The sequence below is a fragment of the Apium graveolens genome, chromosome 4 (genome assembly GCF_009905375.1).
Source record: "Apium graveolens cultivar Ventura chromosome 4, ASM990537v1, whole genome shotgun sequence".
NCBI lineage: Eukaryota > Viridiplantae > Streptophyta > Magnoliopsida > Apiales > Apiaceae > Apium > Apium graveolens.
The window spans coordinates 67,910,511-67,932,004 of NC_133650.1; the positions used below are offsets into that span (position 1 = coordinate 67,910,511).

At 38.6% G+C, this 21,494-nt stretch overlaps 1 protein-coding gene and 2 non-coding genes across 3 annotated transcripts; 1 reads left to right on the forward strand and 2 right to left on the reverse strand.

Annotated features, from left to right (window-relative positions):
- Positions 1 to 2,361: 2,361 nt before the first annotated feature.
- On the reverse strand, positions 2,362 to 2,468 carry LOC141722596 (small nucleolar RNA R71). The gene has a single exon (XR_012575607.1). It is a non-coding gene; the product is annotated as a small nucleolar RNA R71 (small nucleolar RNA).
- A 13,620-nt stretch (positions 2,469 to 16,088) lies between these two features.
- Positions 16,089 to 16,194, reverse strand: LOC141723195 (small nucleolar RNA R71). The gene has a single exon (XR_012576182.1). It is a non-coding gene; the product is annotated as a small nucleolar RNA R71 (small nucleolar RNA).
- Positions 16,195 to 18,948: 2,754 nt separating this feature from the next.
- On the forward strand, positions 18,949 to 20,964 carry LOC141718603 (uncharacterized). The gene is made up of 3 exons (XM_074520980.1): positions 18,949 to 19,230; positions 19,375 to 19,458; positions 20,512 to 20,964. The coding sequence occupies exons 1-3, from the start codon at positions 18,949 to 18,951 to the stop codon at positions 20,962 to 20,964; spliced, it is 819 nt and encodes a 272-aa protein (XP_074377081.1).
- Positions 20,965 to 21,494: the final 530 nt, after the last annotated feature.

Here is a 21,494-nt window from a genome sequence, read left to right on the forward strand (position 1 = left end):
AGGGCCTGACTCTGTTCAGGCAGCCCACATTTATCCAATTTTCGAATTCGTTATTTATCCATTTTTAATGATCCTTACCCTTCTGGAAAGATCTCAGAAGTATCTACAACTTTCATGATTTATGATTTTTCATTTGACTTTAATATAACAGAGTAAATTGACATTTTTTCGAGATGGCCGGGTTATATTTTAAACTCTTAATAGTCTATGTATAAGACATTTTGATGAGTAATCTTGTATCTAGCTTTAATATGGTAAATACGATAGAATATGTGTGTTTGTGTGATGGTGTGTGCTTGTATGTGACTTATTGAAATTGGTTTATGTCCTTGGTTGTTAAATGTGTTTGGCTATTTGGTCCGTTTTGATTGTAAACTAGTATCCATAATAATGTACTAGTTGTGTAAAGTGTTTATAAGTCAATGTACTTAGTTTTTATAGAATGGTTTATTATTTACTTGTTTATTCTTGAAATAGTATAAAGAGCAAGTAAGTTAAATGGTATGTTTGACTATGTGATAGTAGCTGGTCATAAAAAGCTTATAGGTACTGAGGTATTAAAGTGCATGGTTACTATGAAATGACTTATGAACTTTTAGAGTAATATAAAGTATAAAGTGTCAAAAATTATGTTTGTGGTAAAGTCTAAAGTAGCTTAGTACTACTTTAATCATGTTACCTTATACTCAATTCTTTCAGTATCTGGTGGATTTTCGGGAAAAATCAAAGTGTTCGAATTCGAATTCTACCGACCTTTACATACACTCATTTACTTTATGGAATACTAATACGATCTTAGAATTTCCATAACAGTACTCCTATATATCGTGGTCTGATAATTTTCCTTAATCAGCATCATCAGCAAAAGTTACTATTCATCAGGGTTTCAAAAAGTCCAAAATTTGGGGTTATTACAAGTCTGATTATGGGCTAATCGTTATCGTGGGGTTTTAACGGATTTATTTATGGATTTATTTAGTTAAATTGTTTGATACCTTAGTATGTGGTGATTGTATGATATCATAGTATTAGTTGTGCGTATTCATCTTATGAGCGTCGCGAACTTATAAGATAGTGTGTTAATTTTTAATGAAGCGAAAGTGAATTTAAGGATTTAGAACCTGCCATGCTAACATAGGTTCATGTATTTGTTATGCATGATGCGTAGGTAATTTTAACCATCTTACTTGCCCTGTGTAATCAAGATAGATAACTTGTGCTTAAACCGTTATGTTGTCAAATTCTATAGATATATAGGGTCTCAATATAATTGGTGTCTATTCAACTTCTATCTCTTTTGTGGATGTATGGTAGTATGGTACTTGTGCAACGAAAGTTGGCGTTTATCAGTTTTGTATTGTCTGATTAGTGTCATCACCATTGCATGCTAAGGTTAAGAACAATAAGGCTATTGAATGAAGTATTTAATTAAGTTAGAATCCCATGCTTGTCATATATATTAATTTAATCAATCTTATTCTCTTAGTTATAATTGTTAGTTTAATTCTTAGTTATAAACAACCTCAATTTTTTATAGTCTTAGTATTACATAATAACCATACATTGTTGCTTAAGTACGTGAATTAATTAGTTAACCAATACGACCTCTGTGGGAATGAAATAGAAAAGATTCTATACTACTTGCGAGCTCGTATACTTGCGTGTATTATTAGCACGTGTTTAGCGACTAACAAGTTTTTGGCGCCGCTGCTGGGGACTGCAGTGTTAATTTATAATTTATGTGCTTTCCATCAGTGGTCGTTAAAGTTAATTGACTCAGACATTGTTACTTATCTGTTTCCTTATCTTATTTCAGGTACTCTAGTGAGGGTGTATGCATACGCGGTCGCGTACTCGTAAGAGAACACTGGATAAAGCCGAGGAAGAAGTTGTGGTAGTTTGAAGGGAAGTTATTGAGGAAGAAAAGAAGATAGAAGAAGAAGAGAAAGTCGAAGAACCAGTTGTAGTTGCGATGGGAGATCAAGCAGAAAATCCTAAGGCTTTGATGGACTATTCTCAGCCTAAGATTAATGACATTCAGTCAAGTATCATCAGACCAGCCATCAGGGATAACACTTTTGAGATCAAGTCAAGTACGATTTAGATGATACATAACTCAGTTCAGTTTGGGGGTTCTCCTACTGAAGACCCAACATGCACATCAGGGATTTCATCGAGATCTGTGACACTTTCAAGTTCAATGATGTGACTGAAGATGCTATCAAGCTACGCCTCTTCCCATTCTCTCTGAGGGACAAGGCTAAGTGCTAATTACACTCTCTGCCAGCAGGATCTATCACCACTTGGGAGGATCTTGCGCAAAAGTTTCTAACTAAATTCTTCCCCATGGCAAAGACTGTTGCAATCAGGAATGCTCTTACCCAGTTTGCTAAGAAAATAGGAGAATCTCTGTGTGAGGCTTGGGATCGATACAAGGAGATGCTAAGGAAGTGCCCATACCATGGCATGCCTGATTGGATGATTATCAGCTGTTTCTACAATGGATTGGGTGCTACTTCTAGACCCATGCTTGATGCAGCATCAGGAGGAGCCTTCTGGGCTAAGAGCTACGATGAAGCTTATGAACTTATTGAACTGATGGCTGCTAATAAGTACCAGAATCCTTCCCAGAGATTGACTCAAGGAAAAGTTACAGGAATTCTGGAGTTGGACACAGCAACTGCTATCGCTGCCCAACTTAAGGCTTTGACAATGAAGATTGACATTTTGGCTAATTATGGAGTTAATCAAATCGCTAGTGTCTGCGAGCTTTGTGCTGGTGCCCATGAGACTGATCGGTGCACAATTTTCAGTGAATCAGCTCAGTTTGTGAGCAACTTCCAGCGATCGCAACAACCAGTGCCAGCCACCTATCATCCCAACAACCACAATCATCCTAATTTCAGCTGGAGCAACACTCAGAATGTGGTTCAACAGCCTTATCAGCAGTATCCATCTATGCAGTACAACCCCCTGGTTTTCAGCAACCGCAATATGCACCAAGACAACAACTCCAGCTGCAACAAGCTAATGAAAAATCTGAATTAAAGGAGTTGAAGCTTATGTGCAAAAGTCAAGTTGTTTCTATAAAGACCTTGGAAAATTAGATTGGGCAAATTGCCAGTGCGTTGCTAAATCGTCAGCCTGGTACACTACCTAGTGACACTGAAGTTCCGGGAAAGAGGGAAGCTAAGGAGCAGGTAAAGGCAATCACTTTAAGGTCTGGAAATGTTGCGAATCCCGAACAAACTCAAGAGTTGGCTGAAGAACCTGGGGCTGGGAACGAAGTATAGCAGCAGGATTGTAACACCCCCAAATCCGGGGTCGGGGATTCGGGTTATCACGAGTTCCATTTCCCTTAATAACACCCAATCTTAATAAACAATCAACTACTCTGTACTTTGACCCCATAATAAACACACACACCACAAGTTATAGTCTCAGAGATGAATATCCAAAAATAACACGAGTCATTTTATTCCAAAATTATATGCTATTACACCTTAAAAGGTTTTCTGAATAAATTTACATTTCTTTGCCATTATTACAATTAATAGAGATACATAAGTCTGGTACATCAAAAGTTGAAAGCCTAGCCTATTGGTAGTTCCTACCTCAGCTACAGCGACATCAACGCCTATAGGAAACTGCGGAACGTTTCCTATCCGCTCGCGAATTGGGAGCTTGGTCCTGTTCATCTTGTCTATCTGATGTTGTGTGATGAAAGAAGAAAGCAAGGGTGAGCAACAAGCCCACCGAAATAATATGTATAATAATTAACAATATATGAGCATTCTCATAGTACTAATGAAAGTTTTGGTCAAAAAGAAATGAACCAAGCTGATATCTTAACGCGACCAAGTCGCAAAATATTCAGTATATATATACATATATACTTTTCACAATCTTTGAAATCCTCTAACATGTATAATATACACAGAGTTCCAGTTTATAACTGTATAAAATATCGTTGCAAGGTGATCTCCTATATCTAACCTTGTCTCAACGTTTTTCCGAAAATCTTTGACATGCACAAGATAATCATTTACTAGATATAAGTTTAAAATATGAAGTTACAAGATACTCCAATATACTTATATCTGAATACTGCTTGAACTACCACCGTTCAAGTTATAATCAGTTTCAAAAGTTCATCACCCAGATGAGACTACAAGATAAGACTTGAATAGATTCAATCCTTGAAATATCATTATAAATAATGAAGTTACGAGATATTTCATTAAGTCCCGATATATATATATACACCTATATATATATACATTTCATACACTCCTTGAAAACCTCTGTTATGAAAATTATAAACAGAGTTGCAATATCCAATGAATTTTGGAAAGGAGAAAACCTTGGCATAAACCTGATATCTTGCTGATCAGGCAAAGATACCAATAAGTAACCTTTTCTACTAGTAGACGGACGAATTCCCCACTGGTCATCACCCTGGTCGCAATAGGACCTTATGCTGGACTGCCACTCAGCCACTTACGCATTTGATTGACTCCCACTGAGCCACTTACACTTTCATGGACGCCCACTGAGCCCATGTTGCTTATGCCGACTCAAATAGATGGACTTACTTCCTGAACGTTGGGTAAGTAATCAATTCATTTACCAAAACCGCAACCTTGTTGCGAATATAAAATACACCACAGAGCCGGATCCCTCTGGTTTTGAGCGAGTATTTAAATCCCCTTTAAAAGGAAGATCTTAAATATATAAAAAATGAGTTTTGGGATCCGCTCTAACTTTTAAAAATCATTTTAAAGACTCGAAAACACTTTAAAGAGTGTTTGGAGTAATGCTGATTTAATAAAGTAAATCAGTCCCAATATATTAGAAAATATCTGAATATTATTATTTAAATAATATTCCCATAAAGAATAATCTTTATACAAATAATTGAAGTAGAAGTTGTAAAACTTATACTTGAAATGAGTATTAAATAACCAAAGATATACTTATACGAAAGTACTATCTTTATTTGAATAATCAAAAATAAGTTTGATTATCGACACCTTATTCTTTAATAAAATAAATAATATATTTCAGTAAATAATCGGAGTCATAGGTCCTCAAATGGATATTCAAATAATATTCATTAATAATATAAACTGAGTCATAAGTCCCCGAATGAATATTCAAATAATATTCAGTTAATAAAATAAACCGAGTCATAAGCACTCGAATGAATAATCGAAATAATATTCATTAAATAAAATAAAAGGAGTCATAAGCCCCCGAATGAATATTCGAAATAATATTTATTAAATAATATAAAGTTATCGAATAAACCTTATTCGATTAATAGTTTTGAAAACTACATCAATATATATATATATATATATATAAATATATATATAATATACTCGGGAACATCTACTCCCGGTTTTAGAAAAGGGTTCACCTTTGGGTCCCCTACACTCAGGGTATACGCAACTACTGCTTATCTCTAGCATAGGTATTATGCAACTAATAAGCATTTGAACCAACAGATATATAAATCAAGAATACGAAACAGGCATGCATATATATCATATCAACATGCTCCAATATATCGCAAGAATTTGCTAATAACAATCATGCACTTATCACAAGATAATGCATATACATATATACATCACAACAACAGTATAACGGGTAGAAAACTTGCCTGAGTGCTCCCGGATAGACTTAAGCTTAGAGTGGGTCCGATAACCTATGAACAACAACATAAGTCGGAATTAAACCCGGTCGCTTAAGAAACTAGACTTTAACCATTTAGAGTCCTAACGTTCGCTTTCGCGCTTAACGATTCACTTAAGTCGCTCGAGTACCCTCGGCTCCACCATTTTTAATAAATTAGCCATTAAGAGTTTTAAGGCGATTCTTTCGCGAGCACCTTACCAACTGCCTAATGCACTTTACATAAATGTTTCATACCCCAAATAGTCATTTAAAGTCCTTAACCAAGGTTTCAAAGTAAGGCGAGGGGTAATAGTTCGGTCGCGAAATGCCGTTTCATAAAACGGTCGTTTCTCCTAAACCGTACATCGGATTCAAACGAACCACATATCAAAACGAATCTCGTAACATGAACTATCTAATCATGGCAATGGTCAAAACCTAACAGGGAGTTCTCGGGTCCTGATGTTAAGAGCAAAAACAGTCTAAAGTAAATCGGACATTACGACGGCTATGTTTACGCGATTTCCCAAATTTTTACCATTCCAAATCATATCAATCCAACTACCAATCAACAACAACTTAAGATACACATCAATGCTACTGATTTCAGTCATAATAAGCTCAAGGATCTCAATCCAATCATATAGTATAACATCTCCAAATTCAACTAAACTACTTAACAATTAAGCTCGAATCATGTTTATCATTCAAATTACTACTCATCCATCCAAACCATCTCCAAACTTCAACATTCAAACTTATTACTAAAGGGTGTGAAGATTTATACCTTTCTTGGAGGGTGGAAAGTTACTAGGAAGCCTTATGGAGCCTCCTACAAGCTTGATCTTTCCAAAGAAATCAAGAACACAAAGTTAGGCTTTAAAGTTTCTAAAAGTCCGATTGAAAGAACTGTAAAAATGAGGGTCTTACCATACTTATTTGGACGAGACTTGTGAACAAGAGTTGTAGGCCATCTCAATACCTTTCCAACTAGCTATAGAACACAACATTTGAGTGATTATTGAAGGAGATATGACAGTTTGAAGTTGCTGTGTTTATTTTGGCCGAGAGCTTGATGAAGAAAAGGGAAGAGCTTTTGTGTTTTTTGTGATTTGTTTTGATTTGCCTTGGTTGGTTGACTTTTGTTTTGTTTTAATCATTTTTAACCATGAAAAAAAAATTGTGTGGTTATAAATCAACTACACTTCTTTCCCTTATGTCATGCTTTGGTCATCATGTGATGTCACCCTCAAAATTGTCCTCTTCTTGTTGGTTTGATGACATCATCATCCCTAACCTCCTTGATTAACTCTTAATTGCTTGCCTAATGACCGCTGATCTGTTATACGGTTCGCTTAACTTTCGTTTTCGCTTATCGTTTGAGGGATCATACCCGGGATCTTATTACTTAGGTTTCTTTAACCTTTCTCAATACATTATATTCCTTTCATGATCCTCTATTTTAATCCTTAAATTTAAATCATTTTTATTCTGTTACCTTATACTCAATTCTTTCTGTATCTGGTAGATTTTCGGGAAAAATCAAAGTGTTCGAATTTGGATTCTGACGATCTTTACATACACTTATTTATCATATAGAGTACTAATAATATTCCAGAAGATCAATAAAAGAGCCCCTACATAGTGTGGCATGAAAAGTTTTCTTATTCAGCATAATCAGCAAAACACTATTCATAAGGGTTTCAAAAATTCCAAAAAATTGGGGTTATTACAAGGATGAAGAAGTGGAACCAAGGAAGACTACTGTTGAGCACACTCCTCCTAAGGGTAGTACAGGGGAGAAACAGATCTATCATCCATCGCCTTTTCCTAAACGGCTGCAGAAGAAAAAGCTGGACAAACAATTTGAAAAGTTTCTGGAGGTGTTCAAGAAACTTCATATCAACATACCTTTTGCCGAGGCTCTTGAGCAAATGCCTAGTTATGCAAAGTTTATGAAAGGTATTCTCTCTCGAAAGGTGAAGCTAGATGATTTAGAGACAGTCGCTCTTACGGAGGAATGCAGTGCTGTGCTGCAACAGAAGTTGCCTCCGAAGCTTAAGGATCCAGGAAGCTTCACTATTCAGTGTACTATTGGAAAAGTGTCTTTTGACAGATGCTTATGTGACTTGGGAGCTAGCATCAATCTGATGCATTTGTCAATCTTCAAGCAGTTGGACTTGCCTGATCCAAAACTGACTTATATGACGTTGCAGTTGGCCGACCGTTCTATTATATATCCACGAGGTATTGTGGAGGATGTCTTGGTCAATTTTGATAAACTCATCTTTCCTGCTGATTTCATCATTCTTGATTTCGAGGAGGATAAGAAGATTCCCATAATATTGGGGAGACCTTTCTTGGCGACTGACCGAACCTTGATAGATGTGTAGAAGGGTGAGCTCACAATGCGAGTTTTGAATCAGGATGTGACTTTTAATGTGTTCAATGCTATGAAATTTTCTACTGATAATGAGGAGTGCTTAAAAGTGGAGTTGGTTGATTCGGTGGTCACATCGGAACTTGACCAATTGCTCAGGTCCGATATCTTAGAAAAAGCCTTGTCGGGGAACTCAGATAGTGAAGATGACGAAGGTGAAGAACAATTGCAATATTTAAATGCTTCTCCCTGGAAGAGGAAGATTGCTATGCCTTTTGAATCTCTAGGAATGGAGGAATTGAACAAAGCTCCTAAACGCCTCAAGCCATCTATTGAGGAAGCTCCCACTCTTGAGCTTAAGCCTTTACCTGAGCATTTGAGGTATGTATTTTTAGGTGATGCATCTACTCTGCCTGTTATTATTGCACCTGGCTTTTCAGGTAGTGATGAGGAAAAGCTTTTGAGGATTTTGAGAGAGTTTAAATCGGCAATTGGCTGGACTATAACTGATATCAAGGGAATCAACCCTTCTTACTACATGCATAAAATTCTGCTAGAGGAAGGTAGCAAGCCCACGGTCGAGCAGAAAAGAAGGCTTAATCCGATCATGAAGGAGGTAGTGAAGAAGGAAATTCTTAAGTGGCTAGATGCAGGGATCATCTACCCTATTTCTGACAGTTTATGGGTAAGCTCGGTTCAATGTGTGCCAAAGAAAGGGGGAATTACTGTGGTAGCAAATGAGAAGAATGAGGTTATTCCTACTAGAACAGTCACGGGGTGGAGAGTTTGCATGGACTATAGGAAGCTGAACAAAGCCACTAGGAAGGATCACTTCCCTTTGCCTTTTATTGATCAGATGCTCGACAGGTTGGCTGGTCATGAGTATTATTGTCTTATGGATGGTTATTCGGGTTATAATCAAATTTATATCGCTCGAGAAGATCAGGAGAAAACGACTTTCACTTGTCCATTTGGTACTTTCACCTTTAGACTAGTTTCTTTTGGTCTTTGTGGTACGCCAACCATATTTTAGAGATGTATGATGGCCATCTTTTCTGATATGATTGGCTAGAATGTGAAAGTGTTCATGGACGACTTCTCAGTCTTTGGCGACTCGTTTGATGAGTGCTTGCAAAATCTTGGACACGTTCTCAAGAGGTGTGTTGAGACCAATCTGGTTCTTAATTGGGAGAAATGTTACTTTATGGTGCGACATGGCATTATTCTTGGGCATAAGGTTTCTAGTAAGGGTCTTGAGGTGGATAAGGCCAAGGTGAGGGTCATTGAGAATCTTCCCCCACCTATTTCTGTTAAGGGAATTCGCAGTTTTCTTGGACATGCAGGTTTCTACAGGCGTTTCTTCGAAGCTTTTCTAAGATTTTGAAGCCATTGTGCAGTCTGGTAGAGAAAGATGTTCCTTTCAAGTTTAACGACGAGTGCCTCGTAGCTTTTGAGATATTAAAGAAGAGTTTAATTATGGCACGGATCATAACTGCACCTGATTGGAATGAACCTTTTGAGATGATGTGTAATGCAAGTGACTATGCAGTTGGAGCAGTTCTTGGGCGGAGGAAGAACAACATATTTTATATGGTCTACTATGCTAGTAAGACCTTAAATGATGCTCAAATGAATTATACTACTATGGAGAAAGAACTTTTGGCTATTGTCTATGGTTTTGAGAAATTTCGATCTTATCTACTTGGGACTAAGGTGACAGTTTTCACTAATCACGCTGCAATTCGATATCTCGTCTCAAAGAAGGACTCGAAACCTAGATTGATTAGATGGGTTCTTTTGCTCCAAGAATTTGAACTAGAGATCAAGTACAGAAAGGGAACGGAAAATCAAGTCGCTGATCATCTCTCGCGTTTAGAAAATCCTAATGCTACTTCATTGGATAAGACATTGATAAATGAGTCTTTTTCCGACGAGCAGCTGTTTGGAGTGCAAGAAGAAGAACCGTGGTTTGCAGACATTGTGAACTACCTTGTGAGTAATATTATGCCTCCCGACTTATCTTCTGCTCAAAGGAAGAAATTTTTACATGAAGTAAAGTGGTATATGTGGGATGAGCCATTTTTTTTCGATAAGGAGCTGACCAAATAATCAGGAGATGTATTCTTTATAGAGAAACGGGGGAATCTTGTGAGATTGCCATTCAACGGCTTATGGAGGACATTATGGAGGAGAAAAAACAGTAGCTCGTATTCTCCAAGCAGGTTTCTTTTGGCCGACATTATTTAAAGATGCTCATCAGTTCGTTTTGAAATGTGATCGATGTCAACGTATGGGTAATATGTCTAAAAGGGATGAGATGCCTCTTAATGTGCTTTTGGAAGTTGAAGTCTTCGATGTTTGGGGAATTGACTTCATGGTGCCATTTGTCTCATCTTGTAACAGTTAGTATATCTTGTTGGCGGTTGATTACGTGTCGAAATGGGTTGAAGTTAAGGCGTTGCCAACAAATGATGCGAAAGTGGTGCTTAATTTTCTTCACAAGCAGATATTCACAAGGTTTGGAACTCCAAGAGTCATAATCAGGGATGAGGGGTCGCATTTTTACAATCGCAAGTTCACTGCTATGATGAAAAGGTATAATGTGAATCATCGCATTGCTACGGCTTATCATCCTCAGACAAATGGTCAAGCTGAGGTATCTAACAGAGAGATCACGCGCATTTTAGAGAAAGTGGTGTGTCCATCAAGGAAAGATTGGTCTTTAAAGCTTGATGAAGCTGTTTGGGCTTATAGAACAGCTTATAAAGCTCCATTGGGAATGTCGCCATTTCAGTTGGTTTATGGTAAATGGTGTCATTTACTTGTGGAGCTCGAGCATAAAATATACTGGGCTTTGAAGAAGTTGAATCTGGATTTGGATGCGGCTGGAAAGAAGAGGATGCTTCAATTGAATAAACTCGATGAGTTTCGACTTAAAGCTTATGAGAACAACAAAATGTACAAGGAGAAAGTCAAGAGGTGGCACGATCGAGGTCTAGTGCTCAAATCATTTGTGCCGGGGAAAAAAGTTCTTTTATTCATCTCTCGTCTCCGTCTTTTTCCTGGAAAGTTGAAGTCAAGATGGCCAGGACCGTTTATTGTCAAAACTGTGTTTCCACATGGAGCGGTGGAAATTTTTGAGAATAATCCGGGCCAAGCATTCAAGGTAAATGGTCAGAGGTTGAAGCATTAATATGGTGACATGATAAACCGTAAGGTGGTTAGTGCCGTTCTATTGTCCATTTGATCTCGAGATTCTACGTCGAGCTAGCGACATAAAAAAGCGCTTCTTGGGAGGCAACCCAAGTTTGTTGTACATTAGTAGGAAGAGGAAGCAAGAAAAAAGGAGAAAAACATAAAAAAACAGAAAAAGAAGAAAATTCAGGGCCAACTCCAGTGACCAAGCGCGCACGTGCTGATCCAGCACGCGACCGTGCTATTTTTCCAGTAAGTGAACGCGCCCACACTGATCTAGCGCGCGACCGCGCCGATTTTCCAGAGAGTGAGTGCGCCCGCGCTATCCTAGCGCGCGGCCGCGCCGGGTCCCTGTTCGAAAAAAAATAAAATAAAAAATAACAGTTTTAAGAGGAAATCGGGGTTATTAACCAAAAGATCAATTTCAACCCGATTTTTACTCTTCCACATCCCATAATTCCCTCTCCTAATTAATTCCATTATTCCCACGATTCCCACAATCAATTCCCATTTTTATTCCTTATAGAATTCACACCTCTCCAATTATAAATACATACACTTACACACAACTTCTCCACTACATCACAAACTCTCAAACACAAAATTCTCTCTAAACACTTAAGCTTTTATTCTCTCTTCTGCAATCTCGATGGCACCCAAGAGGCAAAGAACCCAAGTTGGCAGCAACACCACCAATTCTTTATCTGCGGGTGGTGTGAGGCCCATGTTTTCTATTCCTGAGGCTGAGGAAGAGTACACGAGGCTTATCTCGAAGCCTATTGCTAAGGAGCGAGGTTTTCTGCCATCAGGGAAGGATGGTAAGTTGTTAGAGATAATTCTCGAGATGCTGTGCCCATGAGTGTTGTGCGGGAGTTCTATACAAATGCCAAGGCGGAGAAGAATGGTTTCACGATGGTAAGGGGGAGGACTGTAGAGTACAGTGCTGATGCTATCAGGACGGTGATTGAGCAGCCTACAAGGAAGGTGGGTCAGGACACTTGGAATGATAAGACTCTGGAGGAATTTGATTTGGATCTCATCGTTGCTACTCTCTGTGTGCCCGATACTCATTGGAAATTCAAGAGGGGCACTACTGATTACTCCACGTTCCCTGCTTCGTGCATGAACAGGTTTGCACGGGCTTGGAACTCGTTTATTTGTGCTAACATCATGCCATCTTTGCATGTGCATGAGATTACTGTGAAGCGTTCTCGTCTGCTATGGGGTATTCTTTAGGGTGATTACATTGATTTGGGGATGGTGATATATCAGGGGATTTTGAGATTTTTGAGAGGAGGTACTACAGGTGTTATTCCGTATACGTCCGTTGTGATGAAGTTTTGCGTGGCGGTTGGTGTTTATTGGCCAGCACATAAGCAGCTACAGCTTCCTAGTGCTCCTATCGACAGTTCTACATTGTTGAGCATGCAAGAGTGGTATGGAGGGAACCCGATCCTAAGGGGCTTGGGTATTCATATGATCATCTTCCAGGTGGTGTGCCTATGGAAGCAGCTACGGCGGGAGGTTTTCAGCATGCCTATCGAGCAGCTTGGAGAGCTCAGTATGGAGATGAGGCTGGTTCGTCGCAGCAGCAGGAGGCAGCAGGAGCAGAGATGGGAGCTGGTTTGAGTTCGACGCAGTATAGGCATCTTGCGAGGAGGATGGATGCTATGTATGACATCCATAGTCGGTTTGTACACGATCTCACCCAGGAACTTGAGACAGCTTTCAGAGCCACTGGTGTTGACATCCAGTTGCCAGTTTTTGGTGAGGATTCCGTGTATCTGCCTCTAGACACACCTGACACTCCACCCGTTGAGGGTGAGGATTCTGATTCGCAGTAGGTATGCCTAATTCCTTACTATTACCTTCACTGAGGACAGTGATATTTTCAGTTTGAGGGTAGTAGTTGAAGGAATATAGTTTTGTGTGAGTCTCATATAGTTGCATATTCATGATAGTTTAGTTCATATAGTTTGTATATTTTGCCATGTAGATTTTTTTTTAATTTTTGATAGTTTTGATGTTAGTTTGTTCATATAGTTCATGTAGTGCATTATAACATGATCCCTTAGATAATTTTTCCAGTTGACTTGTAATATTGATGCTAGTATAGTGATGTCGTATTTAGTGATGTTGAGTCTTATTGGATTGATTTGCATGCTAGAGACACTTGTATTTCACTAAGTCTTATAGGTTGCTAGAGTGCTAGATCTTAGTCATGGTTTGTTTGTTTGTGGAGGTTTAATCACTTTCTTATATTTAGAATTTAGGATATTCTCTTAATAATAAAAGACATGGATATTTAAAGATTGGAGAAATTTGGATTTCATTGTTAGTTGTGGCTAGGTGTCAAATGGCTAGTAGACGGCTCATATTCATATGAGTAGTCTAGGGTTGAACGAGATGGAGCGAAACGCACTCGTTCAGAAATTCGTTAAAAAAAGAAAAAAAAGAAAAGAAGAAAAATAAAAAAATATGTTTTAAGAATAATTGATCACGAGTGGGCTCTTTAGTACTCGAGTTATTAAGTTCTTAGGGGACTTTATGCCTAGTGACCTAAGGCGTTTATAGTCTAGGATCCACTAACCTAATGCTCGCTACATGGGTACTATTGTATAAGTCTTTTGTGGACCTCGCTCATTGCACGATCAAATAAGCATACTTATGTTATTTTATTGTGAATAAAAGCATGAATCCACAAAAAATTCCAATATAAGAATTGAAGTGTTATAAGTTATTTTGAGTCTAGCTTTTTATCTATTTATAAGCTTGCGATTATTTTGATAAGTAGTGAGTCATGATTGTCGATCTAGTTATGATAGTATATCTGTAAGCATCTACACACACACACATCTCTGGTTTGTAAGTTGATTTGGATGATTCAATTGATCTTTATGTGAGTAGCTACATTTGTTGATATGTTGCTTGTTGAGTGGTTGAGTTATTCTACGGGGATCGTTGCATTCATACATTTTTGTTTCTTGTTCTTTGAGTCTGTTTATGCTTGAGGAAAAGCATTGATTCAAGTTTGAGGGTATATTGAGTGGCATTTATGACACTTTATTATGATCTAATAAGCTTTGAATTGATGCATTTATACTCAATTTGTTAAGTGTTTTAAACGTATTTTCGAGTGTTTTTGCATTTCAGGCATTATCTAGGTAGTCAGGTGAATTAGCATTGTTTTGGTGCTAATTTAGTGTCAAGGTGGTGTTGGAATAAAAGCTTGTTGAAGCCGGCTCGAAGTTGCAAGAAAAATGGAGAAAATAATTTCTGGCAGAAGCCAGCGCGCCATCGCTGATCAAGCGCGCGGCCGCTCCCGAAGTACAGAAAGCCAGTGCGCCCGCGCTGATCAAGCGCGCGGCCGCGCCGTGTCGGGATGACAGATTCCTGTTTCTACTTGGTTTTTTAGAGAAAGAATTCTACACTACATGGGGCTGCTATATAAACATCTTTAGATCGTTTTTAATAAGATATCAAGATATATCAAGTCAGAGACGAACCAAGGAGAGCCGTGAGAAGACCGTATTAGCACGATTTAACGAAGACGAAGAAGATCTTGTTTTTACTTGTAAATCTTTGTTTTAAGTTGTATTTGGATGCTAGTTTTCTTACTTGTGAACCTTACTCTTGTTTCGTACTTGGTTTTATTTATTCGTTATAAAGACTACATTTGTCATACCATGTTTTCATCGGAACCCACGTTGATGATGAGTCCGATTATGGGCTAATCGTTATCGTGGGGTTTTAGCGTATTTATTTATAGATTTCTTTAGTTAAATTGTTTGATGCCTTGGTATGTGGTGATTGTATGATATCCTAGTATTGGTTGTGCGTATTCGTCCTATGAGCGTCGCGAACTTATAAGATAGTGTGTTAATATTTAATGAAGCAAAAGTGAATTTAAGGATTTAGAACTTGCCATGCTAGCATATGTTCATGTATTTATTATGCATGATGCGTAGGTAATTTTTACCATCTTACTTGCCCTGTGTAATCAAGATAGATAACTTGTGCTTAAACTGTTATGTTGTCAAATTCTATAGACATATAGGGTCTCAATATAATTGGTGTCTATTCAGCTTCTATCTCTTTTATGGATGTCTGGTAGTATGGTACTTGTGCAACGAAAGTTGGCGTTTATCAGTTTCGTGTTGTCTGATTAGTGTCATCACCATTGCATGCTAAGGTTAAGAATAATAAGGCCATTGAATGAAGTATTTAATGAAGTTAGAATCCCATGCTTGTCATATATATTAATTTAATCAATCTTATTCTCTTAGTTATAATTGTTAGTTTAATTCTTAGTTATAAACGACCTCAATTTGTTATAGTCTTAGCATTGAATAATAACCATACATTGTTGCTTAAGTGCGTGAATTAATTAGTTAACCAATACAGTCTCTGTGGAAATGAACTAGAAAAGATTCTATACTACTTATGAACTCGTATACTTGCATGTATTATTAGCGCGTGTTTAGCGACTAACAACCGAAGATCAATGACATTCAGTCTAGCATTGTCAGACCAGCCATTGCGGCTAATACCTTTGAAATCAAGTCTAGCACGATACAGATGGTGCAGAATTCAGTCCAGTTTGGGGGTTCTCCAACAGAATATCCCAACATGCACAAATTTCATCGATATATGTGTCACTTTTAAGCTCAATAATATTTCTGAAGATGCTGTGAAGCTGAGGCTTTTTCCATTCTCTCTAAGGGATAAAGCTAAGTATTGGTTGCATTCTCTACCACCAGGTTCTATCACTACTTGAGAGGATCTTGATCAAAAGTTTCTCACTAAATTCTTCCCTATGGCGAAGACAGCTGCAATCAGGAACGCTCTTACTCAATTTGTGCAGCAATCGGGAGAAATTTGTGTGAAGCTTGGGAGCGCTATATGGAGATGCTTAGGAAGTGTCCTCATCATGGAATGCCTGATTGGATGATTATCAATTGCTTTTATAATGGGTTGGGAGCACAGTCGAGACCTATGCTCGATGTAGCATCAGGTGGAGCATTATGGGCTAAGAGCTATGATGTAGCTTATGAGCTAATTGAATTGATGGCTGCTAATAAATATCAGAACATAACTCAAAGACTACCTCAAGGCAAGGTAGTAGGAAATCTGGAGGTGGATACAGCTACTGCTATAGTTGCTCAACTAAAGGCGTTAACGACGAAAGTGGATTCTTTGGCTAATTATGGAGTTAATCTGATCATTAGCGTCTGTGAGTTTTGTGCTGGTGCATATGAGACGTAGCAGTGTGCTTTATCTAGTGAGCCAACTCAGTAGGTGAGCAACTTTCAGAGGTCGAAACAACCAGTTCCTGCCACTTATCATCCTATCAATCGCAACCATCCTAATTTCAGTTGGAGCAACAATCAGAATGCGGTACAACAGCCTTATCAGTAGTTTGGAGCAAAGCGATTCAACCCTCCTTGTTTTCAATAACATTATGCACCAAGACAACAACTCCAACAGCAACCGCATGTAAGTGCCAGTCAATCTACTAATGAAAAATCTGAATTGGAGGAGTTGAGGCTTCTGTGCAAAAGCCAAGCAGTTTCCATCAAGACTTTGGAGAATAAAATAGGGCCAATTGCCCATGCTTTGTTGAACCGTTAACCAGGAACTCTTCCTAGTGATACAAAAGCTAATCCAGGCAAGAGGGAAGTCAATGAGCAGTTGGAGGCAATCATATTGAGGTCTGGAAATGTTACAATCCCCCAAATTCAGGAAGATAAAGATTCTGAAGATTCTGTTCAGAATGCAGGTGCATCTGCACCTTTGCCAATTCCAGAAAATGAGGTTGTAGCTGAAAAGGTTGTGCATAAGGATGCCAAGGTGGAACCGAAGAAGAAAGCTATTCAAAGAAATCCTCTTGAGGGTAATACAAGGGATAAACAGTTCTACCCACCTCCTTCATATCCTAAAAGACTTCAAAAGCAAAATTTTGATAAGCAATTTGCTAAGTTTTTGGAGGTTTTTAAAAAGTTGCACATTAACATACCTTTTGCTGAAGCTCTAGAATAGATGCCGAGTTATGCCAAGTTCATGAAGGGTATTCTATCTCGAAAGCTAAAACTTGAAGAGTTGGAAACCGTTGCTCTAACGGAAGACTGCAGTGCTATGCTATAACAAAAACTACCTCCTAAGCTTAAAGATCCAGGAAGCTTCACGATACCTTGCACCATTGGTAATATGTCATTCGATAAGTGTTTGTGGGACTTGGGAGCTAGAATCAATCTGATGCCCTTGTCCGTTTTTAAGAAACTTGGACTACCTTATCCAAAACCTGTGAACATTTCTTTGCAACTGGCTGACCGGTCCATCACTTATCCGCGAGGAGTAGTAGATGATTTGTTGGTTAAAGTGGATAAACTTACCTTCCCTGCTGATTTCGTCATTCTATACTTCGAGGAAGATAAGAAGAGTCCCATTATCTTGGGAAGGCCATTTTTAGCTACGGGCCGACCTCTTATCAATGTGCAAAAGGGTGAACTAACCATGAGAGTTCAAGGTCAGGATGTCACGTTCAATATCTTTAATGCAATGAAATTCCCTAATGATGAAGAAGAGTGCTTTAAAGTGGAGTTGGTCGACTCCGTAGTGACTTCGGAGCTTGATCACTTGCTAAGGACTAACGCCTTCGAAAGAACATTAACGGGGGATTCTGATAGTGAAAATGAAGAAGGGGAAGAGCAAATGCAGTATTTTGAATGCATTCCCATGGAAGAGGAAGTTGGACTTGCCTTTCGAGTCTCTTGGATTGAAAGAGCTGAAAAATTCTCCAAAGCGTCTCAAGACATCTATCGAAGAAGCTCCAACACTTGAGCTCAAACCACTACCTGAATACTTGAGGTATGCATTTTTAGGTGATGCATCTACTTTGCCTGTTATTATTGCATCTGACATTTTAGTAAGTGATGAAGATAAGCTCTTAAGAATTCTGAGAGAGTTTAAATCAGCAATTGGATGGACTATAGCAGATATTAAGGGAATCAGCCCTTCTTATTGTATGCATAAAATTCTACTTGAGGAAGGAAGTAAACCAACTGTGGAGCAACAAAGGAGGCTAAATCCTATCATGAAGGAGGTTGTGAAGAAAGAAATTCTGAAATGGCTAGATGCAGGAATCATTTATCCTATATCTGACAGTTCGTGGGTGAGTCCGGTGTAGTGTGTGCCTAAGAAGGGAGGCATTAAAGTTGTAGCTAATGAGAAGAATGAGCTCATCCCTACTTGGACAGTCACATGATGGAGAGTTTGCATGGATTATTGAAAGCTAAATAAAGCCACAAGGAAATATCACTTTTCGCTTCCATTTATTGATCACATACTTGATAGGTTGGCTGGTCATGAGTACTATTGTCTTCTGGATGGATATTTGGGATATAATCAGATTTGCATTGCTCCTGAAGATCAAGAGAAGACCATGTTTACTTGTCAAATTTGGAACTTTTGCTTTTCGTCGAGTATCTTTCGGATTTTGTGGTGCACCGACTACTTTTCAGAGATGCATGATGGCCATTTTCTCAGATATGATTGGAACTAATGTGGAGGTGTTTATGGATGACTTTTCCGTGTTTGGTACTTCTTATGACGAATGCTTACACAATCTTGGGTTGGTGCTGAAAAGATGTGTTGAGACCAATCTGGTGCTCAATTGGGAAAAATGTCACTTCATGGCGCAACATGGTATCATTCTTGAGCACAAGGTATCTAGCAAGGGTCTTGAGGTGGATAAGGCCAAGGTGGGGGTCATTCAAAATCTTCCTCCGCCAATCTCAGTTAAAGGAGTCCGCAATTTTCTTAGTCATGCGAGTTTTTATCGGCTATTCATCAAAGATTTCTCCAAAATCTCTAAGCCTTTGTGCAATTTGCTGGAAAAGGATGTTCCCTTCAAATTCGATGACGAATGTCTAGCTGCTTTTGAGGGCTTGAAAAAGAGTTTGACTACACCACATGTGATTATTGCACCTGATTGGAATGAGCCCTTCGAGATGATGTGTGATGCTAGTGACTATGCAGTTGGAGCAGTTCCTGGCCATAGGAAGCAAAACATTTTCCATGTGGTTTACTATGCTAGTAAGACCCTTAATGGTGCTCAGCTGAATTACACTACTATAGAGAAGGAGTTGCTAGAAATTTTCTATGGTTTCGAGAAATTTCGATCTTATTTGCTTGGGACAAAGGTGACAATTTACACTGATCATGCTGCTATTCGATATCTTGTCTTGAAGAAAGATTCAAAACCTTGATTAATTCAATGGATTCTCTTACTTCAGGAATTCGAGCTGGAAATCAAGGATTGAAAAGGTATAGAAAATCAAGTGGCATATCATTTATCACGCTTGGAAGATCAAGGTAAAACTTGGGAGGATTAGATGTTGATCTGGGTGTAAGAAGAAGAGCCATGGTTTGCATATATTGTGAACTATCTTGTGAGTAATGTCATTCCCCCCGATCTCTCCTATGCTCAAAGGAAGAAGTTTCTACATGAGGTAAAGTGGTATCGATGGGATAAGCCATTTTTGTTTAGACATGGAGCTGACCAGATTATCAGGCGATGCATTCTGTATAGTGAGACTGAGGGAATCTTGCGAGACTGTCATTTTACTGTGTATGATGGACATTATGGTGGAGAGAAGACAACAACTCGTATCCTTCAAGCATGATTCTTCTGGCCTACTTTGTTTAAGGATGGTCATCAATTTATTTCGAGATGTGATCGCGGCCAACATGTTGGTAATATATCCAAGAGATATGAGATGCCTCTTAATGTGATGCTCGAAATAGAGATTTTCGATGTTTGGGGAATCGACTTCATGGGGCCATTTGTCTCATCCTGCAATAATCAGTATATTATGTTGGCGGTTGATTATATGTCCAAATGGGTAGAGATGATAGAATTACCAACCAATGATGCTAAGGTGTTGATTAATTTCCTTCATAAGCAAATATTCATGCATTTCAGCACTTCAAGAATCGTAATCAGTGATGAGGGATCGCATTTCTGCAATCGCAAGTTCACTGCATTGATGGAAAAGTATCACGTGAATCATCATATTTCCATAACTTACCATCCTCAAACTAATGGGCAAGCTGAAGTGTCTAATCAGGAGATTAAACGTATCCTGGAGAAGGTGGAGAGTCCATCAAGAAAAGATTGGTCTTTGAAGTTAGATGAAGCTGTTTGGGCATATAGAACAGCATTCAAGACTCCTCTTGGTATGTCTCCTTTCCAGTTGGTGTATAGGAAGGCGTGTCATTTGCCTATGGAGTTAGAGCATAAAGTATATTGGGCTTTGAAGAAGCTAAATCTTGACATGGAAGCTGCTGGAGAGAAAAGAATGCTTCAACTAAATGAATTCGAGGAGTTTCGACTACAGGCTTATGAGAATAACAAAGTGTATAAGGGGAAAGTCAAGAGATGGCATGATAGGAGACTAGTACGCAAGTCTTTTGTGTCCGGTCAGAAGGTTCTATTGTATAACTTTCATCTCCGACTTTTTCTGGGAAAACTTAAGTCGAGGTGGTCAGGGCCATTCACAGTCAAAACGGTGTTTCCACGTGGAGCTGTGGAGATTTTTGATACGCATTCGGATCAAGCGTTCAAGGTGAATGGGCAGAGATTGAAGCAATACTATGGAGATATGGCAAACCGGGAGGTGGTGAGCGTCGTTCTTTCAACAACTTGATTCGAAGTTTCATGTCAAGCTAGAGACGTAAACCAAGCGCTTCGTGGGAGGCAACCCATGTTTGTTGTATAGTAGGTTCAACAAAAAGAAAAAGATGAAAAAAAAGCAATTTTTTTTTCAGTTTTTCAGAAGCCCGGCGCGCATGCTCTAAAAGCAGGGCGGCCGCGCGGAAATGTCAGGAATACGGCGCAGCCGCACGGGTATGTGGGGCGGCCGCGCGGAAGTTCTGGAAAAGAAAAAAGAGAGAGAGGGAAAAATAGAAAAATTCAAAAAAAACACCCCAACCCAAATTTTAACCCTAATTCTACCCTAATTCATATTCCTAAGCAACTCTAAACCCTACCCATTCCCTCACATATCCTATATATAGATACACATCTCTTATATACATACATCTTCTTATTCTCTTAAAATCCTAATTTTTCATATTCATTACTTACACACCAAATCTCTATTATTCTCATGGCACCAAAAAGATCGAGAGTCATGTTGAGTAGCGGCTCTATTCACTCTTCGTATTGGAGTGCTGG